Source organism: Epargyreus clarus, unplaced genomic scaffold, assembly GCF_041222505.1.
Source record: "Epargyreus clarus isolate Ecla_fem2 unplaced genomic scaffold, WU_Ecla_fem_2.2 ptg000019l, whole genome shotgun sequence".
Taxonomy (NCBI): domain Eukaryota; kingdom Metazoa; phylum Arthropoda; class Insecta; order Lepidoptera; family Hesperiidae; genus Epargyreus; species Epargyreus clarus.
Genome location: NW_027332227.1, coordinates 10,301,280 through 10,320,413, shown reverse-complemented (window position 1 = coordinate 10,320,413; position 19,134 = coordinate 10,301,280). Strand labels below are relative to the sequence as shown.

At 33.2% G+C, this 19,134-nt stretch overlaps 1 protein-coding gene across 1 annotated transcript; it reads right to left on the bottom strand.

Annotated features, from left to right (window-relative positions):
• Positions 1-1,244: 1,244 nt before the first annotated feature.
• On the bottom strand, positions 1,245-17,667 carry LOC140750095 (uncharacterized). The gene is made up of 2 exons (XM_073083450.1): positions 17,512-17,667; positions 1,245-3,687 (listed from the first exon to the last, which is right to left on the bottom strand). The coding sequence occupies exons 1-2, from the start codon at positions 17,518-17,520 to the stop codon at positions 1,981-1,983; spliced, it is 1,716 nt and encodes a 571-aa protein (XP_072939551.1). The 5' UTR covers positions 17,521-17,667; the 3' UTR covers positions 1,245-1,980.
• Positions 17,668-19,134: the final 1,467 nt, after the last annotated feature.

Below are 19,134 nucleotides of genomic sequence, written 5' to 3'. Positions count from 1 at the left end.
CAGGGGCGCTCGGGCGCTATTGGTCATCATAATGTTGTTAGATTGTAAAAAATACCAAAGAAGTGGAAAATTTTAATGATCGCTTTTGTCAATATTTAATATATTGTTATCAATCTCCAATAATAATGCGAAAAAATCATACATTTTATTGACAAATAACATAAGATAGAGTAACATAAAATTGGAAAATCGCTATTGAATCTCATAACAATTTACTGTTATCAAAATCCGTCAAAATAGAAAAGATTATACTATTCAATAAAAGTACGACCTTAAAAAGTAGACGTTATGTTATTTGTCTGCAAAATTTGTGAAGGCAAAATGAATATGAATATATGTGAATATGAATATGAATATGAATTTTTTGACATTAATCTTAGAGATTTCGGTAACCTAGCAACATTATTATGGCCAGTGACGCCCCTGAGCAAACCCGCACATAAAAGTTTGTATACAACTTGATTGCACTATAATATCGACTATGAAATGTTATATTATTATATTGATAAAAATTGAACATCGAAAGCGACACATTTTTTTTTTCTGATTTTTCGTACATTTTATGTTGTTTTTGTATTATTTCGTAATTAGGTTACATTTTTATATTTAACACTGGCACAATATTTATATTATACGGGTAAAACACAATATATTATAAATAGAACGCAATAAAAACAAATGAAATCTATAGTTTTTCACTATTTTATTGGTATTGGTAATAAAACTAAAACATTGAATGCGCCAAGTTGAGTGTTATAGTATAAAACTGCGAATCGGTAAGTGTTTTTTCACAATTTCCTGTACACTAAGCACAACACACGTTTTTAATAAATAAATCCATCCAATTTTTGCCCACCAAAGTACCAAATTGGATTGCATATTTTCTGCCTACAAGAATATTAAATTTTAATCTTTGGTCGCTTAAACCATAGATAGATAGATTATTCAAAACGGCGTTAATCGCCGAAGCTATCAGTTACGATCAATAGGCGTCAGCTTAAATTATTTAACAGTAAGCTATTAATAGGTATAATACGCTTATTTGTAAGATGGTCCGCGACAAACTGCTAGTCCGCCCTGAAGTTGTTTCGAGCAAGTGTAATCATACAATTTGCTATGCCGACGCGATTCATTTCTATATTCAGAGCGGACTAGCAGTTTTACGCGGACTATAACTCCATATAGCGATTCAAATATTAGATTTTAGAATAATCGGTGATTAAGGATAAATGAAAAAGCAAACGTTTATTATAAATGTATATTTACAAATCTTATACAGAAATATGACTTGTTCTATATCTGGTGCTACATAAGTATTAAATTCTTAAAATGTTATTTACATAACGTAATGAATAATAATATCTGCTACTTCTACATACTTTTCATTCGGTATGTTTTAATTTTATTACTTTTATATATAATTTTGCTTAGCGACAACATGATGGTAATCCTAATATACATTTTCAACACCAGAGGATTCACCAATGCGTCGCCGGCCGTAAAGATATTTTTTGCATCTTAAATGAAGACCCTTATAACAAGGCTCTCTACAACGTATGTTTAATCTAGCAAGTTAAATTAATTCTGTTTAAGAGAGATTACAGCGTCGGTGTGGTGCATTACACTAGATTTACAGCGATTACTTCTTATTTATTTATAATCTATATCTATTACTAGCTTATGGCAGTTCTCAAACGTTACCCTTAGTAAAATAAATAAGTCGTTAAAATTACACGGAACGATGATTACTTGCAAAGACAGAATGGTAATCCAAGTTACAGTGTTATTTCGAAGTTAATTCGATCCTGCTAACTTCTTTGGCTGTTTGTATCTTAGTCTTACTCGTACTTATAAATTATTGTATATGTATATTTTTCAAATAACTGACAATAAAATAAAGACTTAAGTATGAAAACGTGGATTTTCTGGAAATATGTACCTACCTACTCTTATTTTTACTTTGTTCTTATTACTAAATTTCTAAAGGGACGTTCTCACATGTCTTCGGCTATCGAAAGGCAACCTGTTCGATACGGTATTGATACCATGATTTAAAGACAAAACCTTAGTAACTATATTCAAATCTTCATGAGCCCTCCCATTAAGACCATTTTGCGCCAACAATTGTTTTAGCTCATTGTCAGGATTGAAATTATTATGTCTGTTCACTGGGATAAAACGGTTTGTATATATTGGGCCAAATGTATTAAATCTTTGAAAGTTCTGGTTATTCAAACCAAAATTTCCAACTCCACTCTCTTGCCTAAAGACGCGATTGCCTTGTCTTTGTCTGAATTGGTCGTCTGAGAGCCTTAGTTGATTAAAATCGGGACCTTGATGAAAATTTTGCGCTGTGTTTGGTTGCAAGAAATTACTTATGCCCTGTGGTAAATGGTTCTCTTGTAAAGGAAATTGCTGAGATTGTTGACTACGTAAGTGGATCAGAAAATCGACAGCTTCACGGTTGGGTAATTGTTGTTGATTCGCTACAGTATTCGTTGCGTCTAGTGATACACTGGGTTGAATAGATATTTGACTTTGCGGTCTAAATGCGTTAATCTGTTGGACACTAGGAACTTGTTGCACGCTTTTTTGAGAAGCTTGCAATTGTAAGTTTCCCAGATTTGTTTGAACTTTTTGTTGATTTAACCCCGATTGCTGTCTCTTCAACTGTTCTTGTTCAAATAAAAGTTGTTGTTGTCTTTGTACTTCCTTTTGTTGAAGGAGAAATTGTTGTTTTCTCAATAATTCTTCCTGTTGTCTTTGCTGAAGCTGTAATAAACGAAGCTGCTCTTCTAGGATTCTTTGTTTTTCTTCAAGCTGCTTTTGTAAGATAAGTTGTTGGCTCACAAATTCCGTCGCAGGGCTTTTATTTTTCTCTACCGGAAAATTTTGTAGTGGCAGTATATCACTAGCAAAATTTGTGGCTAGGGAAGGTTTTAATGGTTCCTGAATGTTAGTCTGCTGGTAGAGTGGTATAACTTTTTTGGGCAATCCCTGCGCATCTTGATGAACAGTAAAAGCGGCAACTAAAGGAGCTTTATATACTTGAACATCTTGTTTATTTACTTCTTCTATATTCTCACCATCCGCATTATGTGTAGGTTTGGGTGTTGTTGTGGTGGTCGTAGTTGTCGTTGTAGTTGTTGGTTTAGACGTCGCATCTTTAATGGCATTTTGATTACTTGATTTTGCTGCATTATGTACGCTCCGCACTTGTTGGTAATTGACGCTAGACTCCTTCGCTTGAAAAATTTCTTTGAATGGAGCCTGTGTAGGAAGAGTCGCAGTTACTTGATTTTCAACATTGCCAACAGTCGTACTTAGAATAGAAATGTTGCTGTCGATTAGCATCGGTGAAGTATTTGTATTGTTATCAAATGCTGATTGTCCGTTAACAACAAAGGAATGGATCCTTATGGATTCGTTTTCATTCTGCGTGGTAGTGGAATCTCCGCCGGTATTCAGAAGCTCTGTATCTTGCGTAGATGTCCCGTCTGTCGTCTCCAAATCAGTAAAACTCTCGCCCTCTTCTAATTCACTGAGTGCTTTTAGAAGAGCTTTTCTAATGTAGGGATCTAATCGCACTGACGGTTTCGGTTCTATACTGTTAATTTTGTCATCACTACTAACAGTTTCCTGCGATGTCACTATTGACAGCAATGTCAAAAGTATGAAGGCCGGCACCTGAAAAGAAATAATAAAATCATGAGAATTGCAATAATAATATAACGTAAATAAATAATGCTAGTAAAATCTATCCAAACGATTATTGAACTTATTCATGTACCTACATGAAAAAGCTATCGAGTAGTTTAATTTATATTTTTGTGAGTTAATTCTTTATTTGCGTATTTCTAAATATCCGTGGTGGTTATTTTTCTTACTGTAGCTAAATTTTGCAAATAAAATTTAAGCTCATTTCAGGTAGTTCAAATGAGTAACTTAAGTGCCTATGTATGTACATATTTAATACGGTATGCATTTTATAAAAATACATAGGTACTTCACGATATATAAACGTAAGTAAATATAAAAGGTGGTAGAACCCTTTGTGGTTCGACTCCGGCGGCACCACCGCCACACCTATTTCTACCTAATAACAGCAGTGTTAGGCGCTGCTGTGTTCCGGTTTGAAGGGTGTGGTAAGGGAGACAGACTTTTCCGAGGCGTTCCAGCTTAGTCCTCAGGGGTAGCGGCGCATCTGTGGCCGACCTCAGGTAGGAATATCTAATCTTATCTGGGGTTGATTACAGATGTCCATGGGCGGCAGTAGCCACTTACCATCAGGTGGACTGCATACTCGTCTGCTACTCTTATATAATAAAAATAAAATAAAATAAAAAAAAAAAAAAATATAAAATTGGTATCGGTAGTGTGTAACCAAAGTTTTAAATCCGCATGCCATTTGGATTTGGCTCCAATTTTAACTGCTCCAATAAACTTAATACGTTACTTCCCCATGTTTCCATGATCTTTAACGTTTTTAGCAGACTCTAGTTACATCGTTATTGTGATGTGGAACAATGACTGTTTTCTTGTGGGTCGATTACACAATGTGAGTCTAATCTTTTCGTAGTGGCACGAGTTGTTATTTGTGTTGATTTCTGTCTTTATTTGTCGAGAAACGATGTTTTACCCAGTTGAATATGGGACGAGATAAAATGTTACCCACCTACACAGAGTTATTTCTGTCTAAAAAAATGTTTGATGAGTGTGGTAGAGAGAGGGACTTAGGTATATAAAGCATACCATCTTAGTCCTCAAAGGCAGCAAAGTATCTGTGACCGACCTTAGATAGCACCAAATCTGGAGTAGATTATAGATGACCATATGAAGCAATTGCTTCTTACTATTGGCATTGGAACGCATGGTCGTTTGTTACTTTTTAACCGACTTCTATAATATAAAAAAGTAACATAATTTTAATTATATTTGTGACCCTGATAAAAAAAATCTACGATCTTACGTCTATATCGTCAATTCAACGTTGATTATAATTAATCAAGTGAATACCATTGTTGTTAGCAAACGCGCTGATGTAACACCATTTTGGAAGGTCGGTGCCCTTTGTTAGTTCCATAAGGCACGATAACTATTTGATATGTTATAAGAATCTTAGCCATTAATCAACCAGCAGGATCGCATACAATAATTGCTTTTAGTATCTTTAAGAAGATAGCAACTAGAAAATAACATTGAAACATTTTTGAACTAATTTTAATAAAATATTAAGTACAAGATATTCGAACAATTCTGACAAAATAGTAAACTTCTAAGTTCGATGTGTATGTAGGAGGTACACGGGGAACTTATCTACTTATATTGAGGAGAAATCTGTTAAATATTTTTGCTATTTTCAGTATTATTATAGGGTACCTAATCTATGGAGGAAGATTAAAAGAATGGCTCTTATTCGCCTCTTAGCTTCCGCTATAAGTTGATCACAGAACAGAAACTAGTTCACATAACGTGAAGAGCATTTTAAATACGTAACATACGGTTAAGACTAGATGAACAATGAATACGTTCTAGTTTACTTATACTAAAAGCTGTTTTATTACCCACTACAAAACACGATTAACCACACCTTAATGATAATTTGCAATAAAATTAATAATACTACAAAAGTATATACCAACTTATTGTATTTACTATAACTTGCTTTGATATAAATAAAGTGTATTGGAATAAATCTTTTAATCCATAAGTAGGTGCTTAATTTAATTCTGGCACAATAAAACGCGACCAACCTGCGGTCACAAAGAAAGTTTTATTAAACGCTTAATATGTAAAAATTAGTTGGTACCCACATAGTAAGCGAAAGAGAATGAAGAATGTGGAATGCTTACAAAAGTTCCTTTCGTGATAAGGCGACGCTTTCTCCGGCCGTAAGTCACGGAGAAGTCGCCATCGACAAAGCAAATGTCAAAATCAATAACAAACAGGCGCACCTATGCGTGGGTGATATAACACCAAAACACAATAGACTGATTGTACAATGTTCTCTTTCGTGTTAAGTTCATACCATGGATTTAGTAAAATCCTACGAGCGATGTTTAAATAAATAACATTTTTACACTTGATCCCACAGAACAAATATCTAAATTCATGATTGAACTCTGAACCTTTTGCACCGTAGATCCGCAGATCTATTGTGCTGTGCGAGCCGTCAAACACTCAGGTGAGCGCTCAGTTAAGGTTATGGTGTAGACTGTAGATCTATAGAGTCGGAGATAATAGTAATAATTACGATTTTGTTAATAAGGACGATAGATATATGACTATAGATATACGAGTACTTTATGTTAAAATAATAAAATTTCTAGAACTTTAACAGACCAACAAGACTTTCTTCGTTGAGAACTTGAGATGCGAGCAGGTGAAACAGTCTCACGATCAGATCACGTAGTGACCTAAACTTACTGCTTATATATAGTTATGTATTTATTTGCTCTCACATAAACATAATTGTTATGTTTTCAAACTTTAAAATTGTTGTTAAAAATAATTATAAGTTAACAAAAATTTAATATTTGTTAAGAAATGTACCTATTTTAAACCGCTAATCGCACAACTACTTGTAATTTCAAATAAACGGTAGTCCTATAAACCGTCACACGATACCATGCCCTAGACTAAAAACCATTATTATATATTTCCCTTTCTGTACGGGATAAGGTGGAAATTACCAAGCCATTATTACAGGGCTTACACGGTAACTTAAAAGACTTTACAGATCGCAGCATAAGTAGGTTAAGTTATTATGTTGAAATCTAGAGCCGTATCTTAACATTTGTATCTAACATGTTGTTTAATAAACCTTTTTATTAAATCAATACTTTGTTACAACAAATTTACCTACTAACTACAGTAAGGTACCTTTTAACTACAGTTACCTTTTAACGTTACCTACTCAATTAAAAAATAAGTTGTGCATATTAAGTATCCTTTTACTTAAGAAGATTTAAATGTTTAAAACTTAAACGTACACAAAATTCACAATTATAGTCTCTGGAAACCATAGATAACATTACAACCTGAACTGAACAACGCTTGGTGTCAGAGAAAACTGCTGCCCGAATGAAATCGTGAGCCTGACCCGTAAAGTGCATCGGCGATCGACCGCCAAGATACTGTTATAACGAATGCACCATTGAAATGCTCCCACGGGGAACATCCATTTCGATTTGGTAGTATTGTGGTGTTACTTTAAAGTAACTACTACCAATAGTGCATTAAAGTATAAAAACAAAATACCTATTTTGCTTTCTTTATCTTTATCTCTATTATAGGCTTTCAAGTTTCCACGCCAAATTCCTGACATATTTGAGATATTGTAAAAACGTTTATGTTTCTTTAAACTATATCGGTAAGAGTTTAAATCTGCCAGTAGTCTACGTAAGTCTACTACGTAGCTGTTGATTTCTTTATAATAAGCAGTTAAACCAAGTTTCGTTTTTCAATTAAACAACGTTTACTACATGATTTTTATACAATTTACATAACTTTATTTGAAATACGTTTGCGTGTTTTAACAAACAGAGAAAAGATTTAATTAATTGTACCTATGTATTTTTATCCCGCCATTTATGTACGAATATATTATCAGTTACAGACACGACATAGAGATTTAATTTGTTATACGTAAAGATAGGAGGAAATGTAGGCGTAGCTGTTTGCCAAACCGCATGTGACATCAACAGTGCCATTAATATGCGCACAATGGTACATAATTACATAAGGTGGGTTGTCAACAAAGAAGGAATTTCTCTTTCAATAGCGCACCGAGATCACTCTCGTTATATGCCATGTGAGTATTTCGTACTCTCGCGTATCAATCAATTACATATTGAGAGAGATATGCGTATATAGATTCAAATATTTGAATGCCTAAACGCTTAGAATTTGAATAGAGCGAACTCTACATGGCATAATGATACAAATTGACACTAATCATTAGTCACGGGCATGTCTCGAAGCTTTGTGTAGCGACAACGTGTGCTTTGTTAATTAGCTACAAAGGTGTAGCTTTTGTTGTCTTTTTTCTTGATTTAAAATATACGCACTTAGCTCTGCAGGTTTATGTATGATACGAGTAGGTGTAACAAACACTGTGTGTAACAAACACTGGTGATTTTTTTGGATTAAAATAGTTCTTTTGCTTATACAGGAAAAATAAAATTATCAATTAACTGCAGCATTCAGCATTAAAGTAGGTACATAAATATAAACTCTTACGTATTACGTTATCCCTAGGGGTAAAATGTAATTTATCTTTATTCGGATTAAAAAAATCATATCCATTTTGTTTATAGAATGTACAAGACTGCATTCACCACGTAACATCACATTAAGATGTCAGTTCAATATGTCTATTAGATAAAAAAAATAATCGAGTTTGATGTATCCGAATTGATTTACAATGCTTCCCGTCTAACAATAAAAGCCTTAATCTATGATAATAAGCATAACGTATGAACAATCGCGCACGCATTGTAACGCACGACGTATCGTATACCAATTACTCGGCGCCTTGTATTGTGCAACAGATAACGGGCGAAGCCGGGTTGGATAATTATAAGAGCAGCAACCGCCGCGAGCACCACCTGACACCAAGTCTATACCATTATACTCGAAATAAGGCCCGATTACACCAATGACCCGATCCTCGGTTACGTAACGTGGCCACTCTGAAAATTTTCTATAATTTTACGTCATAAAATGATAAATTGCCTTTACCCTTTGTTAAGCACGCATTATTCTACCACTTAAAGATGATATTATCTTTATTAGCCGTAGTTCGTTTTCAAATATTGTCAGCGTGGAAATACTCGTAATTAAATTGTATATACGCTATATACTTAGGTGCCTATGTGTCGAAATTAAAGGTAGGTTCAGTAATAAGCTAATAATTTTGTACGTTTTTATTGTAGCTGTATTACTTTATATTTTGATATAGCTATAAACTAATAATACCTGGATATACCCACATTCTTCAACCTTTTCGAAAACTTTAACTTACACAGTAATTCCATGTGACATGTAATAAACACCTAAACTTTGAATTTAAACATGACAAAAGCCTTACAACATACATCGTCACCTTTTCTTCTTAACAATAGGTAATGAGGCACGTACTGTGCAGTTACGTCAAATGGAGAGAAATGGGAAAAAGTTTTCCACAATAGAGCCTACCGTTGCGGGCAATAAAATTAAGTGGTCCTATAGATGCGGTTGGGATTATGGTTTATTATTATTATTTGTGGGTGAAAATCCAATATTTTATGATTTAACCATTATTATTAAATAGTTTTTCATCAGCAGTTCTAAAGAATTTTAATAAGTTTGTAGATACGTTGTATAGTTAAATTCATACTAATCTCATCCTTCAAATTCTTCGGTTGCGATTAAAGTATCAATTTTATTAAATATCATACAGGACTATTTTTTAACCAATAACCTAATTTAAGTTACATTATAGGTGTTATTCGTATACTTATTTCAAAAAGAATACGTTGGTGTATTTGTTTTATTACCCCTTATTTCATTTTGTATTTTACAATGTGATTACGAAAATATTGTATTTTTGCTCTACATTAAAATATAAGTTCCCAATCATTTTAAAAGTGTATTCTCATGAGATACTCTATGGTAGAGCAATACGGACATTGCCTGCGGTAATGCAATGGATAACGATGCTATGTGGTTCATGTCGGCATAATTGGACTATTGTTGGCTATCACACGTCATTTTTAAGATACTCGTATGTTGTATTAAGAAACTCTCATCATATTCCAGATGAACTACTCTTTTCATTATATTTCATTCCCTACAATGACTTGAATGGCGTTATCTTAATAATTATTGTCATTATTACCTAGTACCTACTCAATATTCACCCAGCAAAATAAATTCAGCTTTGGGCTAGGTGAAGTTCGCCTATTCTTTTATTTTAGCAATTATTTTTTTAATTATGTTATTTTTACTATATAGGATCGTTAGACCTATATACAGTGATTCCCAATATTTGAAGTCGACTTCACATGCCTCGCTACCGTTGAGGCCTAATGTGGTAAGAAGACATTCTACAGTTTTCAAACCAAGAGTTATCAGCGCTTAATAAAAGCAGCCTATTATACTTATTTTATTAAATAGTCAAAACATAAAGGATTATACCACTTTACCAGTACACTTGTACCTAGTTTTAAATCTTAAACTTGAAAATCATCTTAAAAATAAGTTTTAGTTATTTTGAAACTATCCAGCATTATAAATAACATGTTAATTGATTGTAACAAAAAACATGCGTTTGTTTACGCCTAATCGCTGGCTAGCATATTTAGAAATGCGTGAAACCAATAATCTCGCCACAGGAAGTTGCACATTACTATGTGTGTGCAATATTCATTAGCATGTTACATAAAATATGAGAGCTCATCACAACACAAGGGCAACTATATTCTACCGGCTCCACCTTCAGACCCTGGCCATTACCTACTACAGAACAATCTAACGATACTAAATATAGGTTTATATTGGACGAAAATCGTATAACTATCAATGTTAATAGAACTCCTATATTTATAAACTCGTAAATTAATACAACGATACTTTTCAATAAATGAAAACGAATATCGCACCTTTAAGTAGATAAGACATGTTTATATAAGATTTAATATATTTATGCCTACCACCATAAATAGTTTTGATGATACAACATGTTTAGATTATCCCGTGACAAAAATTTTGTTGACAAATGTAAACAATATCTAAGTAAATCTCGATCTTAGAGACAAGATTGACTAAGATGACTTTTTCTAGCGAAGATGATAATGTCTTATGTTAACAAATTTACCTGTGAACCTGTCTAGGGTTAACAGAAACGCACATTATGCACATAGCAATGCAGTTTTTATGGCATTACTGTAAACAGTCAATGTTGCTGTGTAAATATTCATTCTAAATATAAATAAAAATAAGAATGAATATTTACATTCATTTTATAACAGCAGTTTCACATTTTCATGCGTTTTATCCAATACGGTTTAGGCAAGAGCCTAGTGATAAGAATTTCGGCAACTCATGCACTTTATAATTTTTCAAAGTCATAGGAAATGAATCACGGGTTTTAAAGGTTAAGAAAAAAATCATGATTAAATGTCTGATTTTTTTCCAAACAATGTGTATTTAACACGATGTGTATATAGCGTGCGAATCCTACCAAACCATACTTAACCAATTTTGGGCAGCCCTAGCGATACCGTTACTTACGCACCGCGCGGATTTCTCTCGACCGCCGTGCTACGGTGTCGTGCCCCTATTGTCAATTTACATAAATCATAATTAACACCATAGACGACTCGCTTTTGGTTACAAAAACCGTGATGTAATGTTAGCATATCAAACATAACTTGAAAAAAATGTATTATGCGCTTCCGCCTCTGTGTACACCTGTGTCTATGACTTCGATTTTATTCTGGACTTCGAAATACATTGAAAAGTATTCTATCATTACCTGTGCTTTTTTGTGTTTAAAAAAGCTTTTTAAAATAATTACTTAACAGTGTTATAAATTGGTGGTTATTGGTGGTTAAATCATAAATAGACACTGCTATTTATTTTAAAGTTATTTAACTACCTAATGATTTAAACGGTCTCTACAAAGACTTAACATAGGCCACAAATATGACAGACATTAATATATCAATGCAAATCATAAACTGACGGCGGCTTTGATGTTTCTCATTTCATCTAGACGATGTGACCAAATAAGGTTCATGTAACAATCATTGTAACAGTCTTCGGTAATTCGTGACTTGCGTAGCTGCGGCGTGACTGGATGTTCCGTTGCTTTGTTGCTTCCTTAAACGATTGACGTGGGACACAGGGATACATGTATTCATAATGAGCTGATCGCAAGAACCGACCCACTCGCAGGCTTTTTACTTTTAACCATTACTTTAAAGATACTTAAGCGGCAAACAGCAGACTACAATGACCTACGCCTTGTCGTGAAAGTCCTAGCCGAACAGGTTCAGTTTTCACGATTACTAGACATAGATTTTAAACACAGTTTTTTGTTTTGTAATCATTCAAAGAAAATAGCAGTTACTAGTACCTATTAAGAACGAGTGTAAGGGTAATACGTAAAATACATAGAGTTGGGTTTAATGTTTCATAATGTTTATCATTAGCATCACTTAAGATTAGTATCAGTTATTCGCTAAATATAAGCTTTCAATTTAAGCAGTGAGGATGAGTTATTATAACCAAATGGAAGCTACTTTCATCCAATTAAACACATCACAAAGCAACATCGCGATGTTAGCTATGCCGTGTTACATAACAGAAATCTTACAACCTCGGAGAAGACGTCATACGAAACGTATTGTCTCTATTTATAGACTACTTTTATTTCATTAAATATTATTATTTTGGTGATGTTTGTACTATTTTATGCATATTTTAAATGAATTAAAACGCATCGCAAGCTACGCTTAACCTGGCACTAATTAACGTATCTTCATATTACTTAGATTTAAAGTTAAGTTTGCGATTTCTGCCCCTCCATGTGCTTTACGCGAAAACGCAAAATGTTTTTAGGATAAACAGCATAGGTTACTTATGTCAGCTGTTTCCTGGCGTTGCGCGAAAGTCTTATTTAAATTCCGAGCAACCTGTTTTAAGATTAGCCCATAAAGATAGATAGATAGATAGACATAAAACAAGATTTGATCTTCTGTCATATTGTTAATCGTAATATTATTAATGAAAAAATTGTCGCTATTTTTAATGTAAAATAATTGATTATCATTTATTTGTACAGGAACAGCAAAATCGCTATCGTAACTTCCAATTCGTAGCAAGTTCCGTTTACAATACTACTGAGGTGGTCGACGTCCGGCAGAATGATAAAATGAAAGCCTTTGAACTTTGCCGCTTTCTCAATGCCGTCTACAAAAATCTTCCATTCAGTTAAGTTCAGTGCATAAATGGCTATTTGAATAATGCACCTAACTATGCCATTACTGGGTAATTACAACCATTTGATTAAACTGTGAGAATTTTTAATAATGTCGAAATATTGCCCAAATCTGTTAAAGATCCTCAATGCTACGATGCGCTTCAGTACACTAATCTCATGATTTGCGACACCTCATTATGCGGGCCTACTTACGAACAAGCATTGTTTTATCGCCTTAGAAAATGTGCAACGCTCTTAATGATAATAATATGTTTCATATTGCTTATTCGTGTCTAAATATAAATGCTCATTGTCTTTTATAGCCTAATTAACACAAATTGAATGAAATCGCTCAACATCAGCAAAATACAATGCAAGCGAACTTACACGCACGTCTTATTTGATTACGCCGACGGGTGAACATCGCGAAATACTTTGTACAAAGGTCTTTACTAGGAGCAATAAGAATTTCGATGAATCGATATAGGTAGGATTCATTAATCTTACGTTAATAAATGAATAAATTATAAAAGGTTGCTTGACAATTAAGAATTTATAAGAGTTAAGATTGATCTTTTAATTATTTAATTCATTAAATTCAATTGACAAACGAGCTTTTATATGCTCGTATTTTGTCAAAATGGACATTATTCCATTTTATGGCAGGTACATACGTTGATATTATGGTTATTAAATTATAATCTACCCAAACAAAATTAAATATAGGACAAAGTTAAAAGCCTCGATTGAGTATTACTACTTTCATATCAAATCCCAGCTTCACTTAATACTGCTGTTAAAAGGCGGAGTGTGGACTACATGTGTGGTGATTATTTCTTTACGACCCACATTTTATTGTACATTGAAGAAAAACTAAAATTAACGTCTAGTGGCTTATTTTATTTATATAAGTGCTCGTTATGTGCATTATATATAAAAATGTGCATACTAATCGTGCACTACAAATCCTAGACTGTTTATCACTCATGCTTTCTTAACACGCACCGACATGAAAAGATTATAATACATATAAATATGTTACATAATTCACACACAATATATGATCATAGAATCGTTATACTAATTAAAATAATGTTAGATACCGAATACATATTCTCTTATCCTATTTATTCATTTACAAGACCGACAATGAGTGATTAGAAAACATAGTGTAAGAATTAATTTCGAATGTATCACTTAGTCACATCGTGAGAATAACATGATGTTCAAAATTATAAGATATATCTACTATCTTACTGCTTTCACTGTCCCACGGCGAGAATTCAAACAATATAATGCATTTGGTTTAAATGAGCCGGTTCAACGAGTTAGAACATCATTTACTTTCTGTTACTTTATGTTTTGAACCTCCTGGTTCATTATGACTGCGAATAATTAATATTTTTGCATATATATGATATAAATTCAGATGTTTAACTATCCTTATAACTAAAGGCAAGTTACTTTTTTATATGTGATGTCAATGCGATAGTTAATTAATTAATTAGTTGCTAGTAATTACGTACAGTAATATACTGTAACCTGCACTTGACCAGGATGATTAGGTATGACCTAAACCGTTTTTAATCTAAGATTAGACCCATCTCTAGCAATAGTAATATATTTAGGTAAATTACTATAATCAACGATACCAGACCTATTTGTGTAAAGGGAGATTTTGTTTTAAACGAGTTTCAACTTTATTACAGTTATAATGAAAATACGAGTACTTTGAAGTATACTTTGAGTATACTTTGAAGACCCTGAAAGTGTGAAAGTAAAGATCTATTATATTACTTTCTCTATGAAAAACAAAGGAATTCCATAGACATTCATATAACGTAAAGTAGACATTGAACTATCTCCAAGGTGGGTGTTGTTTATCAAACAATACGAGTCAAACTGATATTGTCCTCAAAACATTGTTTTACACTTCCTCACCTTACCCGGTACATTATGGAAGCTCTATGCTCCAGGTATGTGGGTGAAATTGGATTAGAGAACCATTGTTCTTATTTTTTCATTTCAAAGTTACACAACTAACTATTTTACCATGTTACTGATGGTGAGAAAAAAATGTATCCTTTTGATTCATCTTTTATTTTTTATCCAACACAGACATCAATCTTGTAATCCAAACTTCAGTCTACCAATGCAGTGAAGACTTCATAACATAACCATATTGGTCTGTTGAAATGCAGGAAATGTTTTTTTTAAACCGGTGTCTAGCAAATAAATCGTTTTTAAAACTGGAAATACAAGAATCATCCCCGTATGTAGCATAAGGTTATGCCTCGGATTATGTTGCGAAGAGCCTCCGTTACATAATAATGTTGGAAATCTTCCAATTATGTGTGCTTAATATTCCTACTATAATTTCACTTTTCTGACACATTCTTACTCAAGGATCATTAATAATATATATGCACAACTATTTAAATTAGTTCTAGAAAATAATATATCTCGACGTGAAAGTGGTACTAAACGGTTATTGACAACATTGGAAAGGTCAAACGGTAACATATTGGCAGATTGTGAATATAAATTATAAATAATTAAATATTCGACGTCGCATCTTGAACGTCTAACTTATGAAATCCAATTCAGAATACTTACCTATGTTACTTTTTACGATTCGATACAATGTCAATTCGAAAATGGAGACATTTATACATGCGGATAACAGATTAATTTATATGGGTAATTATATCGAGTGTATTGTAATTGTTCCTACTCTATGTGTTTTATGTATACAATTGATAGTGAATATACCTACTATACACTATCTATATTATAAACAGCTATCTTTTTATGCATAATATAATCTAGTCTGTTTAACAATTATATCTATAAACTAGTAATTGTTAAAAAACAACAACTTGACTGCTATAAATTATAGCCTATGTTACTCCCTTAATAGAAACGAATCCGACATCTCATATGTTCAAATCCGTCAAACCGTTTGAGCTGGATGGCATGCCAGACAATGAGACATACACACATACGCTTGAAAAATCGCAAAATAAAGTTCCTTAACACAATTGTTTTTGTGACATTTCGACTTCACGTCAAAATCGGGTACACATAGGTATTTCCAATTTTTATCGTGTTACTCAAGGGCACAATATTTCGATCGTATTTTAAAATATATTTACGCCGACTTTCACATTTTGTGTTGTTATTATCAGCAATCATCATCAGCAAATCTTGGATTTATTGATTATAATTTCCACACGAGAAAATCAGCAAGAAAATGTTATAAGTATTGTAAATACAAAGCGTAGACCGCAATGCGAAATATAGATCTAACCGCAAAGAGTAAACTTTATGTTCACTGCATATCATTTATGCGGACACATGAGCAACACAATGAGTGCAATTTAATATTTCACTCATAAGCCGTACAAGACGTAGCGTCTGATGAATCCTTAATAGACGTCTCTTCCGACGATTCATGTAAACGAGCTCGCGTCATCACACGCGGGTTACGTCACGAGGGGGAAAGTGCATTGATAAGTTGCATACTTAAATCACACTTTTTACTTATAAATTATTTACTTAACAATCTGAAAATATCATTTTTATAATAAGAATAATATATGAAACTACTAAAATAATATGAAACCTTTTAGACTTTAAAAATATGGACTAGGGGATTCGAGTAAATTCGGTATGTTATTATGTAAGAAATATTTTTTTCCAATTTTTTGGTAGTCTGGTAATCCTAACAACTCACATGCCGGTACAGTGAAAGCTCATAGGTAATAGTGTGCTCTGTGAACATTGAGATTCGCAGTCTTTATTCGCAACAAAGCGCTTCTCGAAACTTACTTGTATGTTAATCATAATTGTTACATTGACCGATAGTTACATAATTTAGAAATAGAGGGTATAACAAGTTTACGTTTTATAACATATTCATACGCCATATTAAGCTTCATATTTATATGACTGGTGCATCATTATAATCCGCACGTCTTTATATTTTTTTAACCTACTTATTTTGCGATTACTGTCGGTTACAAGTGCATGTTTTGCGACTAAAGGTCAAGTAAGTTACATGGGAAATATGTATTTTTATATAACAACAAATCATAAATTAATCAAATAACAAAATGCTACGTAGATACATAACTTTTAATATGTTTTTGCTTAATATGCCTGATTTTCTATTAAATGACACAATTATGGATTTAAAGGAAATTCTAAATAAGAGTAGGTATATAGGTAAGTACTCATATTTTATATTTTATAAATCATTAACAAATTATTGTCAATGTATAAGAAATAAGAATTACCCAAAGAAAATTAAACATTGAATTCGCACAGATTTTTTTACAGATCCCCATTGTATAATTTGAAAAATCAGATAAATATAAGTAAAGGAAAGAACTATTAGATAATAAATCACTCAAGAGTCTTACGTGCGGCACATACTCGTATGTGACTAATTATAACCACCACAATAAGTATTGCCAATTAAGCCATGACGAGACACTGTTGCAAATCGGTTAAAAAACTGAGAAACGGTCACTAGTACTCACTGGGCGCATGGTGACGGCCGATGGGATTCACTTGGGCACTACGCGACTACACCGTGAGCGGTGGGCTAGGTGATGTGTGTTCACACTTGCGTCTGCGCTGCGGGGTCGCTGAGCACTGTGCCGCGGTCGCGCGCGCCGCACCCTGCCCGTCCCAAACAACCGCCGACGATTGTGTACATCCAAACACAAGGATGTTGTGATACCGCACCACTGCACTTTGTTAACAATGCAACACTATACGTTGGGAATGTAAGTTGCGTCTAATTTAGGTTTACGTTTCTCATGTTGTGGCTAGAGACTACCTAAGACCGACTTTAACAAAGATAGTTAGGCCCATGCAAAATTTGGGGTCACATATTCATTTCCATTCGTGTAATTACACCTCCATTGAAACTCTACCATAGTTTGGCAAGACATTGTTTTATCTATTGCTAACCGAGTAATTGCATGTAAAACGAAACTTAAAGGCACCATTCGTAACAGTTACGTTTTTCTTAATGTGGCGTGAAATTTTTAATATCAACTTAATGGATTCGACGACTTAATTAACCGTTAACTCGGTGATAACATTAATAATTAAAATAAGAAATACTTTTTTCATTAAATGTTACACCGCCTTTTTTTAATTAACTTATTTTTTAATAACATGAGGGCCACTTATGTATATACTTACTTTAATTCTAAACAATACCCTCTAACTTTTGTTGCATTAAAATATTGTTCTAATTATAAATTATTACTAGGAACAAATTGCTCTCTTTATTTTTTCTAATTTAGCTGTTCACCTGCTTTGTAATTCGTCAATAGTGTGAGCACGAGTAAAACTAAAGAAGCTCAAGCGAAAGTTACGTCTACAAGCACGTAATTTCGCCAATCACATTCGCCACGCCTACATAACATCGTCAAGTGCATTTTCCCATACCTCCGAACACACGTTAAAAAGGCATGACTAAGGAGGTGAGTAAAACAAATGAGAAATGACTACAGCAATGCTCCTGTTTAGTAGACTTCGTCTTAAAATAAAATGAGAGCATACGAGTACCTACATGTAGTGTTCGCCATTAACCTGATTGAATGAACACGACGCTTTCATTAAGCTCATTACTTGGAAGACGTATTGCTGTTGACGTAATGCTTACCACTTATGCATGCTATTTTGCATACGTATTTGTACAAAACCAGTAGCATCTGCTATACAAATTTCTATAGTGAATAGAAAAGACTTCAACGCGCTCCGAATTAGCTGTTGCATGTTTCATTTCATTTGAAATTATTAAATTCATAACTTTTTTATTGTATATGTAGAATATTTAAAAGTTCTACATTGATTACATATACAATTAGATTTTTTATTCATTTTGAAAAAATATATACTTAGTTCATATTTATGTAGCATATCCTATAGGGTCTTTCCACAATTGGCGACGACATCGATCATTTATATATTTATTGAAAAATTCTTCAAACCTATCTTATATACATATAATTATGCATACATATTGTTTACAAATAATTTGTATGTTCAGCTCATGGGCAAGCCCCATAACTGGGTGAGACCTCGCCTGAAGCGTACTCCACCAGATAATTAAATACTGATTGATGCATAATAATTATGGTAAAAAT